General features: G+C 41.1%; 1 protein-coding gene across 2 annotated transcripts in view; it reads left to right on the top strand.

Annotated features, from left to right (window-relative positions):
• The window catches only part of MYL9 (myosin light chain 9), a 54,137-nt gene extending 39,193 nt beyond the window's left edge, over positions 1-14,944 (top strand). For both annotated transcript variants that reach the window (XM_073606522.1, XM_073606521.1), the window contains exons 2-4: positions 5,476-5,679; positions 9,048-9,209; positions 14,298-14,944. In XM_073606522.1, coding sequence (XP_073462623.1) covers positions 5,496-5,679; positions 9,048-9,209; positions 14,298-14,470 — 519 coding nt within the window. In that variant the 5' untranslated portion in view covers positions 5,476-5,495 and the 3' untranslated portion in view covers positions 14,471-14,944. The remainder of the gene's footprint in view (positions 1-5,475; positions 5,680-9,047; positions 9,210-14,297) is intronic.
• The last annotated feature ends 513 nt before the right edge of the window (positions 14,945-15,457 follow it).

Below are 15,457 nucleotides of genomic sequence, written 5' to 3'. Positions count from 1 at the left end.
GAATGTGTAAAAGTGCATCAAGGAAACTTTTGTGCAACAGCCCTCTCACCCAACCAGGTCAGTGTTGTCAGAAAGTTCCCCCCCGATGTATAGGGTCCTGTACCCGGCTGGCCGCCACTGCTACGCTGCTCCGCACAACAAGACGTTCCAGGACTCTCAGATGGCTCCGACAGGCTTCTCTGGCTCTTCCCAGTCTTGCCTCGCCGTCAGCCCAGCTCACTGGTGTGTCACAGTATTGCTACTCGGATCGCTCTTCCGTGGAGGTAGGCCGCGCTGCGCTGGAGACCTCACACAGATCCTCCCAGGCTGGCCATGCGTTTCCAAGAGACCTAAGATGGCCGCCCTGAGCCCTTTTATAGTCTTCCCACAATGCAGTTCTGTTCTCCTGATGTTCATGGGAGTTAATGGGTATTGTGGGTGGGTCAAGTTAATGTCTAATGTAAACAAACATAACACTTCCTGTCAACTTCTCACATTAACCAAAAAGAAAAAATAAAAGTCCATACACCATTTTGGTCGCTAGATGGCGCCAGATACTAAGCTATAACATAACACTAGTTAAAAAATAGCAAAAAAGTGACCGCTACAAATAAATTCCCTTTCCCTTTCTGAATTTCCTTTTGTTACCAACAACTCTTATAGCAATCCAACATACTTGAAGAAAGTCTGAAAAGAAATAACTATTAAAACGGTGGAAAAATGGCCGAGGTGGGAAGGGAAAAGGCTAAATAGGGTTAATAAAGGATTTGATAAGGAATAAACTTTAAGGGTCTGTTCACATCATATGCATTGGGCTGCGCTGGGCAGCCTTGTCCATTGCAGTCCCAACGCATAGTCAAGGTAATTTGTCTTATATCCTATTAGTTCTGTTCACACAACTTTACTGAAAGAAATGTACAACATGTTGTATTTTTTTTTAGAGGAGTGTGTTGCATGACAACTAGACAGGGCCTGGCTGTTTGAAAAAAAAAAAAAGTACTTTCTGCAGTCCCAAATGACCTTAAACACCCACAAAGCTTCAGGAAAACCGAGACCATGGGGGTTAGTTACGAAAGGCAAATCCAAAGTGCACTTGAAATTGCACTGAAAAGTGCAGTCGCTGTAAATCTGAGGGGTAGATCTGAAATGAGGGGAAGCTCTGCTGATTTTATTATCCAATCATGTACAAGCTAAAATGCTGCTTTTTTATTTTCCTTGCATGTCCCCCTCGGATCTACAGCGACTGCACTTCCAAGTGCACTTTCAGTTCAATTTCAAGTGCACTTGTGGTTTGCACTTGTAGTGGAAAATTGGATTTTCCTTTTAGTAAATAACCCCCCATGTGATCTCTCCATAGGCTTTAGTGCATATGAGGGAGCTTGTTTATTCACATCAATGAAAAAGGTGCTTTTTTTTTCTTTGAAAGAAACCATGTGATCTGATTACATTGCCATGTGCCCACTGATTCATCTGAATTTTAGACTAATCATTTTATATAAATATTTAATTTTGCTTTCTTTAGGCACCCCATTTCTCCTTAGCACTTGATAAAATGTGCCTGCTCCGGTTTTTCCATGCAATGCACCACAATGTACAGGTGGGTCATATATGTGCATTGCAGTGCCAAGATTTGGAGCCGTCGCTAGAACACGGTTCTGGGAAATCTTTCAATGGGGACACTTGTTCCAGTTACAACTGACTAATAGGGAATTTACATAACTTCAAAGAGACTTTCTCTCACTCGCTGTTATATATGTACAGGACAAGATGTGAAGGGAAATCTCCTCTAGAATTGGACCAAAAAAACCAGCTGTTGAACCATTCATTGCTCTATCCAAAATGAGAATTTATGGATTTAGACATACTTCTATCTCCTTATTTGTAGTCTTAATGAACATTTGCCTTGCGAAAATAATTTACAGAGTGAGCTATCTACACACATTCTAAAACATGGGTTCTACCACTGCTGCCTTTCATTGAAAATGGATGCGTCTGGTTTCAGTACATCTGAGTTGCTGATATGGAACAAGCATAGTTATTGAAAGTCAGAAAAAAAGGGAAGAATTCCTTATCTCTATTCTTGTTCCAGATACCCAAAAAACATTGAAACCAAAGCTTCAACCTATCAGACAGCTAGCATTCTCCTAGGGTGGGCAGCAATAGCAATAGGTGATCAGTAGAGATATACTGTATTGATCTAATGCCCTTAAGCTGACTATAAAGAATAAAAAATTGTTGAGCCTGCGGGATTCAGCATGGCTGTGTAGCCATGCTTTACAGTGCAGATGGATGAATTCCCCCCTGGGCCTAATGTATTGTGACTGTCGCCGGCGGTGGCTGTTCTAATACCTGAACAGATTGGATGCAGCCACTGTTTGGTCAAAAATTCTACCAGAGCCATGCAGACATTTGACTTTTGTCTAATGGAACAGGGCTGACTGGCCCACTCACTGAGTGAATTTTAGCCATTTTATCACAACCAGCTTAAATTCGCCCAGTGTATGGTCAGCTTTATTTACATATCAGCCACTGTCTTTTCCTGCAGGCTGCATACCTTTTTAAAGGTGTGTGTGCTGGAAACCATGGTGAAAACAACTGGAAGCATCTATAAGGCAGATAATCCTGTCTTGGTCCAGTGGTGGCCAGGGACTGGGTTCTGGTGGCATAAAGGACTAAAGTAATGGAGGGTCATTAGGTGGTTTTAATACAAGACAGAGAGTATACTTAAAGCTGTGGTTCACTAACAAAAAAAAACTACTAACATAAAATGATAAAAAGAAAAAAGTCAGCAGCTTCAAATCCTGTAGCTGCTGACTTTTAATAAAAAGGACACTTACCTGTCCATGGGTTCCAACGCCATCCTCATCCAGGCTAGTTCTTCACTAGCCTTTGGGTTCCCGGCACCGGCAACCTAATGCCCCGTACAGACGGTCGGATTTTCTAACGAAAATGGGAGCTTGTTGTGTGTAGGCTCCATCGGACATTTTCCATCGGAATTTCCGTCACACAAAATTTTAGATTTGGATCTCAAATTTTCCGACAACAAAATCTGTTGTCGTAAATTCCGATCGTGTGTACACAATTCTGATGCACAAAGTTCCACGCATGCTTGGAATCAAGCAGAAGAGCCGCACTTGCTATTGAACTTCATTTTTCTCGGCTCGTCGTACGTGTTGTACGTCACCGCGTTCTTGACGTTCGGAATTTCCGACAAGATTTGTGTGACCATGTGTATGCAAGACAAGTTTGAGCCAACATCCATCTGAAAAAATCCATGGATTTTGTTGTTGGAATGTCCGATCGTGTGTACGGGACATAACTGTGGGAAGTCGGCTATGCTGCTTTTGGCTTCACAGTCAGCTGTCCACTGTACATGTGCGAGCTATGCTTTGCTTTGTGAATGGTCCCGCAGTCTTCTGAGGGGAGGGGGAAAACTTCCACTTGGATCGTCTGTTAAAACTAGGTACATTGTTATGCCCAATATTGCAGAGCGGGGGGGGGGACCTAACGTAGAACTTTCACTTTTGGGGGATATTTCACTTTAAGCTAAAGTGGTTGTGATCAAGCTTTTGTGTTATCCAATTTTGTTTATAAAGAATACCCATTAACCCCAATTACTACACTTTTACATTAAGAAAATGTTCTATGTATAGACTACCAGGGCTGTCTTTAATATTGATTGGACCCTGGGCAAAACTTTTCTTGGGCACCCCCCATGCAGTTTCGCTCTCCACCTGCTCTGAGACATACAATAAATAGCAGCTAGACTCAAAATCAGTTTACTGAATCAGATCAGGCAGCTATTGCGATTGGTTGCCAGAGGTTACAGTGTATCTTTACTGCTCATTGACTGGTTGCTAGAGGTTACAGCACACATTACGGCTCACTGATTAGTTGCTAGAGTTTACAGCACATGATTTCTGCTTGTTGATTACTGTGGATATGACCTCAGGGGGGCATGATATACATATCAATGCCGCCGGCCACCACTATTTGCATATGAATGCAACCTCTATTTACATATGAATGCTGGTAATGTACATGTAAACACAGGGTCTGCAGGTGAGTCATCTGTACACAACAATAGGGCAGAGCTGGGCAGCATTAGTAGCAGCACTTCACACTGAGATATTGGGACACAGCACAGGACTAAAACCTTGAGGGATGAGGGAATTTAAACCAGGATAGTTGGCAAGTATGAGGCACTTGCTTTGGGCCCCACAACAATGACAGGGCCCAGGGCAGCTGCCCCTTTTGCCCTGGCTTAAAAACGGCCCTGTAGACTACTTTCAACTGATTTTGCACTTTCTTCTCACCCCAGCCACAATAAGGCTGTTGTTGATTCTGTAAGCAATGTCATTGTTTTTAAGTAACCATACCAGAGAAGCAAATCCTTGGTACAAGCCTATAAATATATTTCATGACAGGTTTCCTTTAAAGGAAGTGTATTAACAGACCTCTTTCTGAAGAGAGGCATTCCTGCCTGCTAAATGGGAAGCATATGTAATGACCACCACATGTGGCTGTCCCATGTAAACATTTAAAAAAATATTTACAATATGTTGGTCAATTTACATATAGATATGATATCTATTAGATTACTTTATTGGTTTGCTCATTAAAAATGTGTAAGTTGTCGGAAATAAGGTACATAAAGACCATAGGCAGCAGCCCGAACATTAATGGCTTATTATTTTGTGGATTGGTGTTTAGACCTGTTTGCTGCTTATCTGGGAAAATCCAACCCAGGTCCCTGAGGGGATCAGTTGCAAAGGTTTGTTAGACTGTCATGCTTTGTTCTGCCGCTGGTGACACACTGCCCAAGGTGGAACCACTTCCCATGATATGTGTCGCTCAATTGCTGGCATGCAGAATCTGACTCACTAGCAAGAGAGAAGGGACAGAGCAACGTATTTTTGGTCTAACCAGAAAAGCAGTAATGCCATAGGGGAAGCTAAAGTGGTTCTTTTTGATCTTCTTGCTGTTGAATTGTGCCAGAAACAGGCTTGCTCCTGTTACATGGCCCTTACTTACATGGTTCCCCTAGACATTGTTTTTTTGACCAGGTGAGCTAAGGATCATCTATTATTGATGACAAACTTTGCAATTATTATAAAACTTACACCCCAAAAACAACATTTAGAGTAACAGACTGTCAAGGGACACCTAGACGTAAGATGATTGTTGGCTAGCTTCACCCACGTTGGGTGATTAATCCTGGGTACCCTCAGATGCCAGGGTGATGTTACTTACTTACTCAATATTTCAGATTGGATTTGCCTTGACTTTTATTGTTCTTGAGATAAGACTGCTTGGTGCATGAATATATGGGCTTGTGTGATAAAAACATGCATATCCATGCATATGACCAATACACAGTTTGTAGCAGTATATTCAACCACCATCTTCTCTGTTGAAAGAAATGGAGTTCATATGAAAACTGGTGGCGAGATCAGCACTAAACCCTTTTTTGACATGAATGTATGTGGTTTACAGGCTCCCTTCATCCCACCACCATGTCCAGCAAAAAGACCAAGGCGAAGACTACCAAGAAGCGTCCCCAGAGGGCGACTTCCAATGTATTCGCTATGTTTGATCAGTCCCAAATCCAGGAGTTCAAGGAAGCTTTCAACATGATTGACCAGAATCGAGATGGCTTTATTGACAAGGAGGATCTCCATGACATGCTGGCCTCCATGGGTATGTAAAGCTGTTTATTCAGACTGAATTTCCACAAAGTATTTGTCTTAACTGGGCTAATACATACTGTTAAGCTAGTTTATTATACTAGCTGTACAGTAACTTAGTTTGATTAGCCATGCAATAAATATGAACATTCTAGGTGACAGGTAGTACAGTATATGAAAACAGCACAAATCTAACAGATAAAGATGCCCAATTGAACTTACATTGAAATCTTATAACTTACATCACAGGTGAACTATAATAAAAGGTGTTCAAAGTGTAGCCCTCTTTGGGGGGGGGGGGGGTGTGAGAAATGGCCTTCCCCAAACAGGATATTGCGCTAAACCTGTGTGTAACAAAACATTGATAATAAAGTTGCCAGTGCCTTCACCCAGGATATGCCTCTGTGAACAGAGAGAATTCCTTTCCTGGAAATTGAACCAGTAATCTAATCAAAGTAATTGAGAGCAGCCGAACTACTGCAACCAGCATATAACATTAACTATAAGTATATAGATGCACACCAGTATGAAAATCAAGTTTTATAGTGGAAGAGATTAATAACAGTACATACATCCAATGTACAAACAGGTATTATCAGTAAAAGGCCTGATAGGAGTCCTGGTGGAATTGTGCACATATACCCGGGTATATATAGTTATTAATAAAGTTGCTCCAGATAAATGTTGCAGAAGGGTTCAGTTGCAGGGACCCCTGAAGATAATCATGATGCAGGGTTCGTCTTTGTTTCTGATACCTGAAGACAAGACTAACGATGATGGGTAGATCCTCCATTCGTTTTCCAACCAGCCTGGAATGCAGCTTTTTCCCAGCAGAAACTGTGGTGTGGCACTGGAACTCGGTCACCTATCTACTCAGCATCTTAGTCCTTAGTATTTTCTAATCTGTCATGCACCTGGATCCCTAACCAACAGAAGTGGTCATCCAATGCCTAACCTGGCTCTAGCCTATGCTGGTTATTGAGCCCTAAACTAAAACTAGCCAGAAGACCAGACCAGAAGGGACAGGGTTAACTGGATAACCAAAAAAAACAGGCGCTGCGTTTAAAAACTATTGCAATAAACAGGTTCTCTTATTAATATACTGGAAAGTGACTGCTACACACATACTGGAGCACTGACCTAGCTATCTGGCACTGTGCATGTAAAAAATAACAATAGGGCAGAGATATTCTGTCTGTCACAAGGATTTAGATACACACTCCAGAATCTACAGGCAGCTGCAGTTAACTATTAGAGCATAGGAATACTTGCCTAATTATATATAGCAGCTCCTGTGTGTATAAGGTCATGTGACTTCCTCCTTTTGGGTTTTTCAACTCAGCAACTCACACAGGAAGTGCATACATAATATTTCAGCAGCCCAGGCATTTACAAATACAAACAGTAGAGGGCATCAGATCCCAACAAAAGCAAAATGCATTTAGAGGAAAAAATCCTCTGGCAGCGTACAATGTTGGGGAATGCAGGAGGAAAGAGGTCCCGATTCCCCTATACAGCTCTTTAGTTGGATCTCATTTGGAAATAGTGTCCAGTTCTTGAGATCTCACTTACACTAAGATGTTTATAGTCCAGAAACTGGCAACAAAAATGGTGAAAGGTCAGAGATAAAACATGCCAGGAGAGACTGCAGGAATTTACGGTAAAACTTTTTTTTTTACAATTTTGGATAGAGTAACGGTTAGTTTTTGGCCATCTGTGTCCCAATTGGGAGATGTCCCTTCACTTCCTGTACCAAAGACACAACAGGAAGTGTAAACAGAACAAATAGAGAATAATAACCCACAACAATAACCCCCAGTATTGGTATTAGTGGACACAATGAAAACTTCAGCATTGGTGTGACTAGACACAATATTAATCCCCATCATTGGTGTCAGTGGACACAATAAGAAACCCCAGCTTTGTTATAAGTGGGCACAATAAAAACCTCAGCATTGGTGTCAGTGAACTCAATAATAACCCCCAGCATCGGTGCCAGTGGACTCAATAATAACCCCCAGCATTGGTGCCAGTGGACGCAATAATAACTCCCAGCGTTGGTGTCAGTGGCCGCAATAATGACCCCCAGCATTGTTATCAGTGGACACAATGAAAACCTCAGCATTGGTGTGAGTAGACTCAATAATAACCCCCAGCATTGATGTCAGTGGATGCAATGATAACCCCCAGCATTGGTGTCAGTGGACACAAAAATAACCCCCAGCATTGGTATCAGTGGACTCAGTAATAACACCCAGACTTTGTGTCAGTGGACACAATTATTGCCTCCAGCATTGTTATCAGGCACAACAGTAATAATTGGACACAATAATAACCTCCAGCATTGGTTTTAGTAGATGCAGGAATAACCCCCAGCATTGGTGGCATTAGATACAATAATAACTCCCAGATTGATGTTAGTGGATGCTTTATAAACCCCTGCATTTGTGTCAGTGACCGTAATAATACCTGCTATGGTTGTCAGTGTCCTCCTAACCTGTTTGGGGAAAGAAAAAAATAAAAAAATGTGTGCTTACCTATTTTCAGTTCCATCATGTAATCCCATGCATCAGTAAACGGTGACTGCAGGGGAGAGGAGAGAGGGCTTAAATGCCTGGGAATTCCAGAATCGTGATGTCACTCATAAGCTCCCATATCCCAGCCATGCACGGGGTTCCCTTCCCTCCCCTGCAGCCGCCACTCACTGACACAGGGGAGCCAGAGCTAAGGTATCTTGTGACCAGACTGGAGCAGACTAAAAATAGGTAAGTATACACTTCTTTTTTTTACATGGGTTAAGAAGGATAAGTAGCAGGGAGGGAAAGGGGATATTTTTAAGCATAGTTACTGTTAGACTGAAACTCAACTTTAATCTCTGGAAGCGGTAGTCTCTTTGTTGAGGCCTAATATGCCCCCTGCTGAGGCAGAACTAGAGCTCTCCAATCAGAAAGGGCTTGCTTCCTGCTTCTATGTTAATGCTAGTAGCACACTGCAACTTTACCTGCATTTTTAGCGTTGTCCGTGGTCCTTTTTTTAAACATATAATTATATCTAATCCATTTAAAACACATGTAAGCTTTAATAAGTTAAGATAATTGGCCATTTCAACACACATTATTGCAAGCACAGTGTACTGCTGTCACCATTAGGAAACACACCCTGAGAAATGTCACGTACCTAATACTGGAGTGTGCGCATGGACAGAAAGCTGCTTCACACAGGCTGCAGTAGATCAGCAAAGGATGAAAAGGTGAAAACGGGTAGTTTATTTGATAAAAAAAGAAAAAAAAAAAGATACCATTGTTTCTAATACACCAAACAGAATGTCACGGAGTTGGAGTTCACATTTTACTTGAAGAATTTGTTGGATTTTTTTTCTAGGTAAAAACCCCTCTGATGAGTATTTGGAAGGGATGATGAGTGAAGCTCCAGGTCCTATAAATTTCACAATGTTCCTAACCATGTTTGGAGAGAAACTTAATGGTACAGACCCAGAAGATGTCATCAGGAACGCATTTGCCTGCTTTGATGAAGATGCAACAGGTACAGTAAATGTGTCATAATACAAAAACTAACAAAGTAAAAAAGAACAGAGCAATACTACTTTCTCTACTACTTTAGGTCCACTGGGAATTGAAGTCATACCGACCACCAGAGTTTGATCAATTGTGTAGTTGAAACTATGCATAAAATGCCCAATTTTGATTTGTTTTTTTTTATTTTGATCAGAAAAAAAAAAATATACACAGTATCTCACAACACATTTTGTAAATATTTTATTATTTCTTTTCATGTGACAACACTGAAGAAATTACACTTTGCTACAATGTAAAGTAGTGAGTGTACAGCTTGTATACCAGTGTAAATTTGCTGTCCCCTCAAAATAACTCAACACACAGCCATTAATGTCTAAACCGCTGGCAACAAAAGTGAGTACACCCCTAAGTGAAAATGTCCAAACTGGGCTCAAAGTGTCTGCCTTAACCCTCTTTGGCATGGAGTTCATCAGAGCTTCACAGGTTGCCACTGGAGTCCTCTTCCACTCCTCCATGACAACATCACAGAGCTGGTAAATGTTAGAGACCTTCACCTTCACCTGTTAGCGCTCCTCCACCTTCCGTTTGAGGATGCCCCACAAATGCTCAATAGGGTTTAGGTCTGGAGACATGCTTGGTCAGTCCATTACCCTCAGCTTCTTTAGTAAGGCAGTGGTCATCTTGGAGGTGTGTTTGGGATCGTTATGTTGGAATACTGCCCTGCGGCTCAGTCTCTGAAGGGAGGGGATCATGCTCTGCTTCAGTATGTCACAGTACATGTTGGCATTCATGGTTCCCTCAATGAACTGTAGCTCCCCAGCAGCACTCATGCAGCCCCAGACCATCTCCCACCACCATGCTTGACTGTAGGCAAGACACACTTGTCTTTGTACCCCTCACCTGGTTGCCGCCACACACGCTTGACACCATCTGAACCAAATAAGTTTATCTTGGTCTCATCAGACCACAAGACATGGTTCCAGTAATCCATGTCCTTAGTCTGCTTGTCTTCAGCAAACTGTTTGCGGGCTTTCTTGTGCATCATCTTTAGAAGAGGCTTCCTTCTGGGACGACAGCCATGCAGACAAATTTGATGCAGTGTGCAGCGTATGGGCTGAGCACTGACAGGGTGACCCCCCACCCCTTCAACCTCTGCAGCAATGCTGGCAGCACTCATACGTCTATTTCCCAAAGACAACCTCTGAATATGACGCTGAGCACGTGCACTCAACTTCTTTGGTCGACCATGGTGAGGCCTGTTCTGAGTGGAACCTGTCCTGTTAAACCGCTGTATGGTCTTGGCCACCGTGCTGCAGCTCAGTTTCAGGGTCTTGGCAATCTTCTTATAGCCCAGGCCAATATTTATCTAGAGCAGCAATTCTTTTTTTCAGATCCTCAGAGAGTTCTTTGCCATGAGGTGCCATTTTGAACTTCCAGTGACCAGTATGAGATTGAGAGCGATAATATCAAATTTAACACACCTGCTCCCCATTCACACCTGAGACCTTGTAGCACTAACGAGTCACATGCCATTGGGCCTAATTTGGACATTTTCACTTTTGTTGCCAGCGGTTTAGACATTAATGGCTGTGTGTTGAATTATTTTGAGGGGACAGCAAATTTACACTGTTATACAAGCTGTACACTCACTACTTTACATTGTAGCAAAGTGTTATTTCTTCAGTGTTGTCACATGAAAAAATATAATAAAATATTTACAAAAATTTGAGGGGTATACTCACTTTTGTGAGATACTGTGTATGTGTGTGTATATATGTATGTATGTATATATATATATATATATATATATATATATATATATATATATATAATACTGTATATATATAAAACAAAATGCAGTGCTGAATTTTGTTATTTTTATTGCTTTTGGTGCCCAGTATTGGGGTTATAGTGCATGGCTGCAGGGTATTTTTTTTCATATATATATATGATAAGCACCTAAACCAACACAACATACAGGAATATACAATGTAATACTGACATATAATCACACACATAGGTTGGAGTTGGACTTGATGGACTTGTGTCTTTTTTCAACCTCACCTGCATTGTAACTATGTAGTAGAGGCCAACGGGTGTACCAGGCCCAATATACAAATATCGACACTCAGTGGGTTTGAAATGGTGGTAAACGTGAAAATGAAACGTGAAAGTTCGGCTCAGAAAGTCTGAATCAAGGGACTGTGCCAAAATATGTGGGCAAAGTCAGTCGGGTCAGCCACGCATTTCTATCATCCCGATGAAATTGTGGGGTAAATCCTATGTAGCCATTGGCGATGAGATATATCCACTAAAGGATTTTAAATTGGATTAGATGGTCTCTAGCAGACACTGATTGTGATATGTTCACCCAAATTCTTTGTTTAACGTAATTTCGATTCCATATTCACAAGGCCCATTGAAACCACCATTTCATGTCTTCGATTGCTTTGCAATTTTAATTTAAAAAAATGGAATCATAAGTTCCTTGATTAATTTGCTAGTTTAATATTTTATCCCATTTAATATTACAAGCACAGTTTAGGGAAGTTGGCTCATTTGAAGTTCAGTGTACTTGTATTACCCTTGTGCTTCTTATTTCTGTAATATATACTGAATGTAATTGATCTGTGATCACTGTTTCCTAAGTTGCTCCGAATTTCCACATCTGTGATCATGTCTGTGTTGTTTGTAATCAGTAAGTCTAGTAATACATTGTCTCTTGTTGGTGCATTCACCAACTGACCCATGAAATTGTCCTGTAAGACATTTAGGAAATGGCAATCCTTTGATGAATGGGCAGTTCCTTCCACCCAATCGATATCTGGATCGCCCATTATAATGGCAGTGCCCTGCCTTGCCGCCTTTCCTTGCTGTGATAGGAGGCCAGAGAGAGTAGAGGGTGGGGCCTAGCAGTGCATCATTTTGAGTCCCAGCGGCTGAAACCAGGCGAGCCGATGGGCCACCCAATTACGTCACATAAGGAGATGGTGGTGCGGGAACAAGCTGGGGCAGAATTCTGAGCGGATTCTGTAGGTCACCGCTGGATCCACTGAGCAGGTGAGTATCTGAAATGGTTATAACCCGCAACAAAGTTTTGATTGGTCTGAAAAAAAAAAAAATAGGGTGGAGATTCACTTTAACTCTGTGTTTTTTGAGTGGAAAAGTCATAAAACATAAGCTGGTTGTAAATGTTTGACTTGAACACTTCCTGGAAATGGTTTAAACAATGTAGCATGATGCCTGTAAAATGCATACCTCCCAACATTTTGAGATGGAAATGAGGGACACATACTAACAAACGTAGATAGGCATAGGAAACGCCCCCTGCCACACCCCCTTAAAGGAGAATTAACCAAAAAAAGGTTAATTAAATCCACAAGTGCTTTTTTACCACTACCATTCCTTTATATTGGCTTTTAATATTTACTAAGGCAGCCATTTAGAATATGGATGAATGGTTTAGCACTGGGAAATGATTTTTGAAAGATAAAAAGTGCATTTTATATACAGCTTTATAGATCAGACTAAAATGAGGGACAAATGAGGGGGAAAGAGGGACAGAGGGACTTTGCTCCAAATCAGGGACAGTCCCTCAAAATCAGGGACAGTTGGGAGCTATGAAAATGTACATGCTAAAAACACACCTAAAATAAAAAAGAAGTGTATTTCTAAATCTCGATTTACATTCACCATCATGTCACTAGTGTCAGCTTTTCAAGGACCTGATAGTGAATAGAGCAGAAAGATCAGAGTTGAATGACACTGGGTGTTACATTGGGTTCAACCAAGAACAGAAGCGGCAGCCAGGACTTGGGGGGATGTCAGATACAGCACTGCAGCATGGAGAATGCAAGTACTTCTTTGAGGAGAGGGGGTGATGATGAAGTAAGAAATTTTGGTAGAAATGGGCTTTAAAAAATGAAATGAAAATAAATCCAAAAGTGTATTTTCCCTTAAACATCTGCACAACAAAGTAAATAAAGTAGAAATATATTTTTCATACTGCGGTGGTCATGGAATTAATCCATCTGGTTTTCTTCTCATTTGCCAATCTAAAGCCAGCCATAGAGCAATTTTCATTCCTGCAACCACCGGAAAAAAAATTGCTTGATTCCCCCATCAACATAGTCAGTTTTGATGGGGGAATCCATCCCGCCATGAGAATACAGTGATTACTGCTATCGGCTATAATGGCCAATAGCAATAATAGCATGTAAAATCTGACAGTCTGGTTGTACCCAAGTTGATCGATCAACTTGGGTACATTCAGCCTGCCCATACATGGTTCGAATCTCGGCGGTCCCTGCTGAACTGGCCGAGATTCGAACAGTCTATGGCTGGCTTAAAGAGGAAGTAAACTCTCCCACTCTGATGCTGCTTTTCATTTAGTCCATTATAATAAGTAATTATCAAACTATAGCCACTGTAATCCAGCCCAAATCGCATATTACTTACAGTTTAAAGAAACTTTAAAAAACTTGTTTCCAGGGGTTAGGCAGTGCCATCTTAAGTATTGTTTTCTGAGTCCACAGTAGAGTGTATTACATTTAGCACTTTGAGCACTTCCTGTACTGTTGAGCACATTGAGCACTTCCTGTACTGTTAACCAAGCCATAGTATTTACTTGTGCCTATTATCTAGTGTTTGCCTGTGTCAGTCTTATCAGCTTCAGCTATCCTGTGCGATGCCCAAGTTTACACTGCATGTGATGTCACATGGTCACATGGGGTGTAGTATGAAGCTCTGAGTGATTATGCAGTCTTGTGGGATTTCAGAGTTGTGCTGTAGGAAGATCTTATAATAGACAGATAAGCACACAAAGTGTGCTGTAAATCAGGGGAGATCTGGGCGTGCTCAGTGAAGTCATACTAAAGAACAAAAAGGATTACAACAATACTAAGCAAGTAAGGAGATATCTACAAGCAGTGTTCATTATGTTTTTTTATGCTGATTTACATGGGACAAAGTTGTCAGGGAGAGTTTACAACCACTTTAAGAGCTAAGAACAAAGCACACTCTATACCTCAGTCCTTCTTTTAGGATTTTCACCACTTGAGCTGCTCAACCTTGTCACCACTTTTTTTTTTTTCAGGTTTCATCCATGAGGACCATTTACGTGAGCTCCTTACCACAATGGGTGATCGTTTTACAGATGAGGAAGTGGATGAGATGTACAGAGAAGCACCGATTGACAAAAAAGGCAACTTCAACTATGTGGAGTTCACCCGTATTCTGAAACACGGAGCCAAAGACAAGGATGACTAAGATGACCAAAGAAGAGCTACAAAGATTACTGTAAAGATGGAGGAGCCTTTTTTCTGCAGTCAGGGAAGTTTGTGTCCTTTTTACCTCACCAGCACCCTTCCTTCCCTTTCTGCAGCCATCGGCTATCCTCTGTGAGAGGCCCTGTAGGGAGAAGATCCACATTTGAGACCACATTTAATTCCACCATAGAAGAGATCATTTGGGCAGTCTTCAGAAACAAATCGGGTAATTGGAATGGTCCATGGTTGATTCTGAATGTGACAATCAGAACTGTCATCTCTAATTATATATTAAGGCAAGGCCTTAATAGGTGTCCACAGGTACTTCCCACAGAGGCTCCATTAGGAAAGTGCTTGTAGAAAATTGTGACTTTAACGAGACCACTGCCCAGTGATATTACATCAGTCACTTAGATATGAAGAAGTCTTATTAATATATAACAAAATAAATAAAACTGATTTATTAACATGAGAACGTGTGTGTGTGTGTGTGTCTATCCATGTGTATTTCAAACAGATGTTTAGACCTTTATAAGGTCCACTACAGTCCAGCTTACTGTGAGATAATTCTAGAATCCCTGGGGCCATGGGCACTGGAGACTGTGCACTTGCTTGCAGTACATGGGAAATACAACTGAAATGTTCTCCAATATCTTCCCTGGTGTAACAATTTCAACTAGGGTTGCACCGATACCACTTTTTTAAGATCGAGTACAAGTACCGATACTTTTTTTTCAAGTACTCGCCGATACTGATTACCAATACTTTTTTAATGTCATGTAACAGTGACATTAATATGCAGCACTGATGATGCGTTGACTGTGTCAGCAGTTTTTTATTTTTTATTTTTTTACAGTTTTATTTATTACAATTTATATTTTTTTTGTTATTTTTTTTTTTGCAATGCTTTCTTTTTGGGGGAGGGGGGTGGGGATTGGACGGTGTCAGTGTTTTTTTTTTTTTTTTTTTTTTTTTTAATTTTTGTTAC

The sequence above is a fragment of the Aquarana catesbeiana genome, linkage group LG12 (genome assembly GCF_042186555.1).
Source record: "Aquarana catesbeiana isolate 2022-GZ linkage group LG12, ASM4218655v1, whole genome shotgun sequence".
Taxonomy (NCBI): Eukaryota; Metazoa; Chordata; class Amphibia; order Anura; family Ranidae; genus Aquarana; species Aquarana catesbeiana.
The sequence above is the reverse complement of the archived record's forward strand: the minus strand, read 5'-3'. Positions and strand labels throughout refer to the sequence as shown.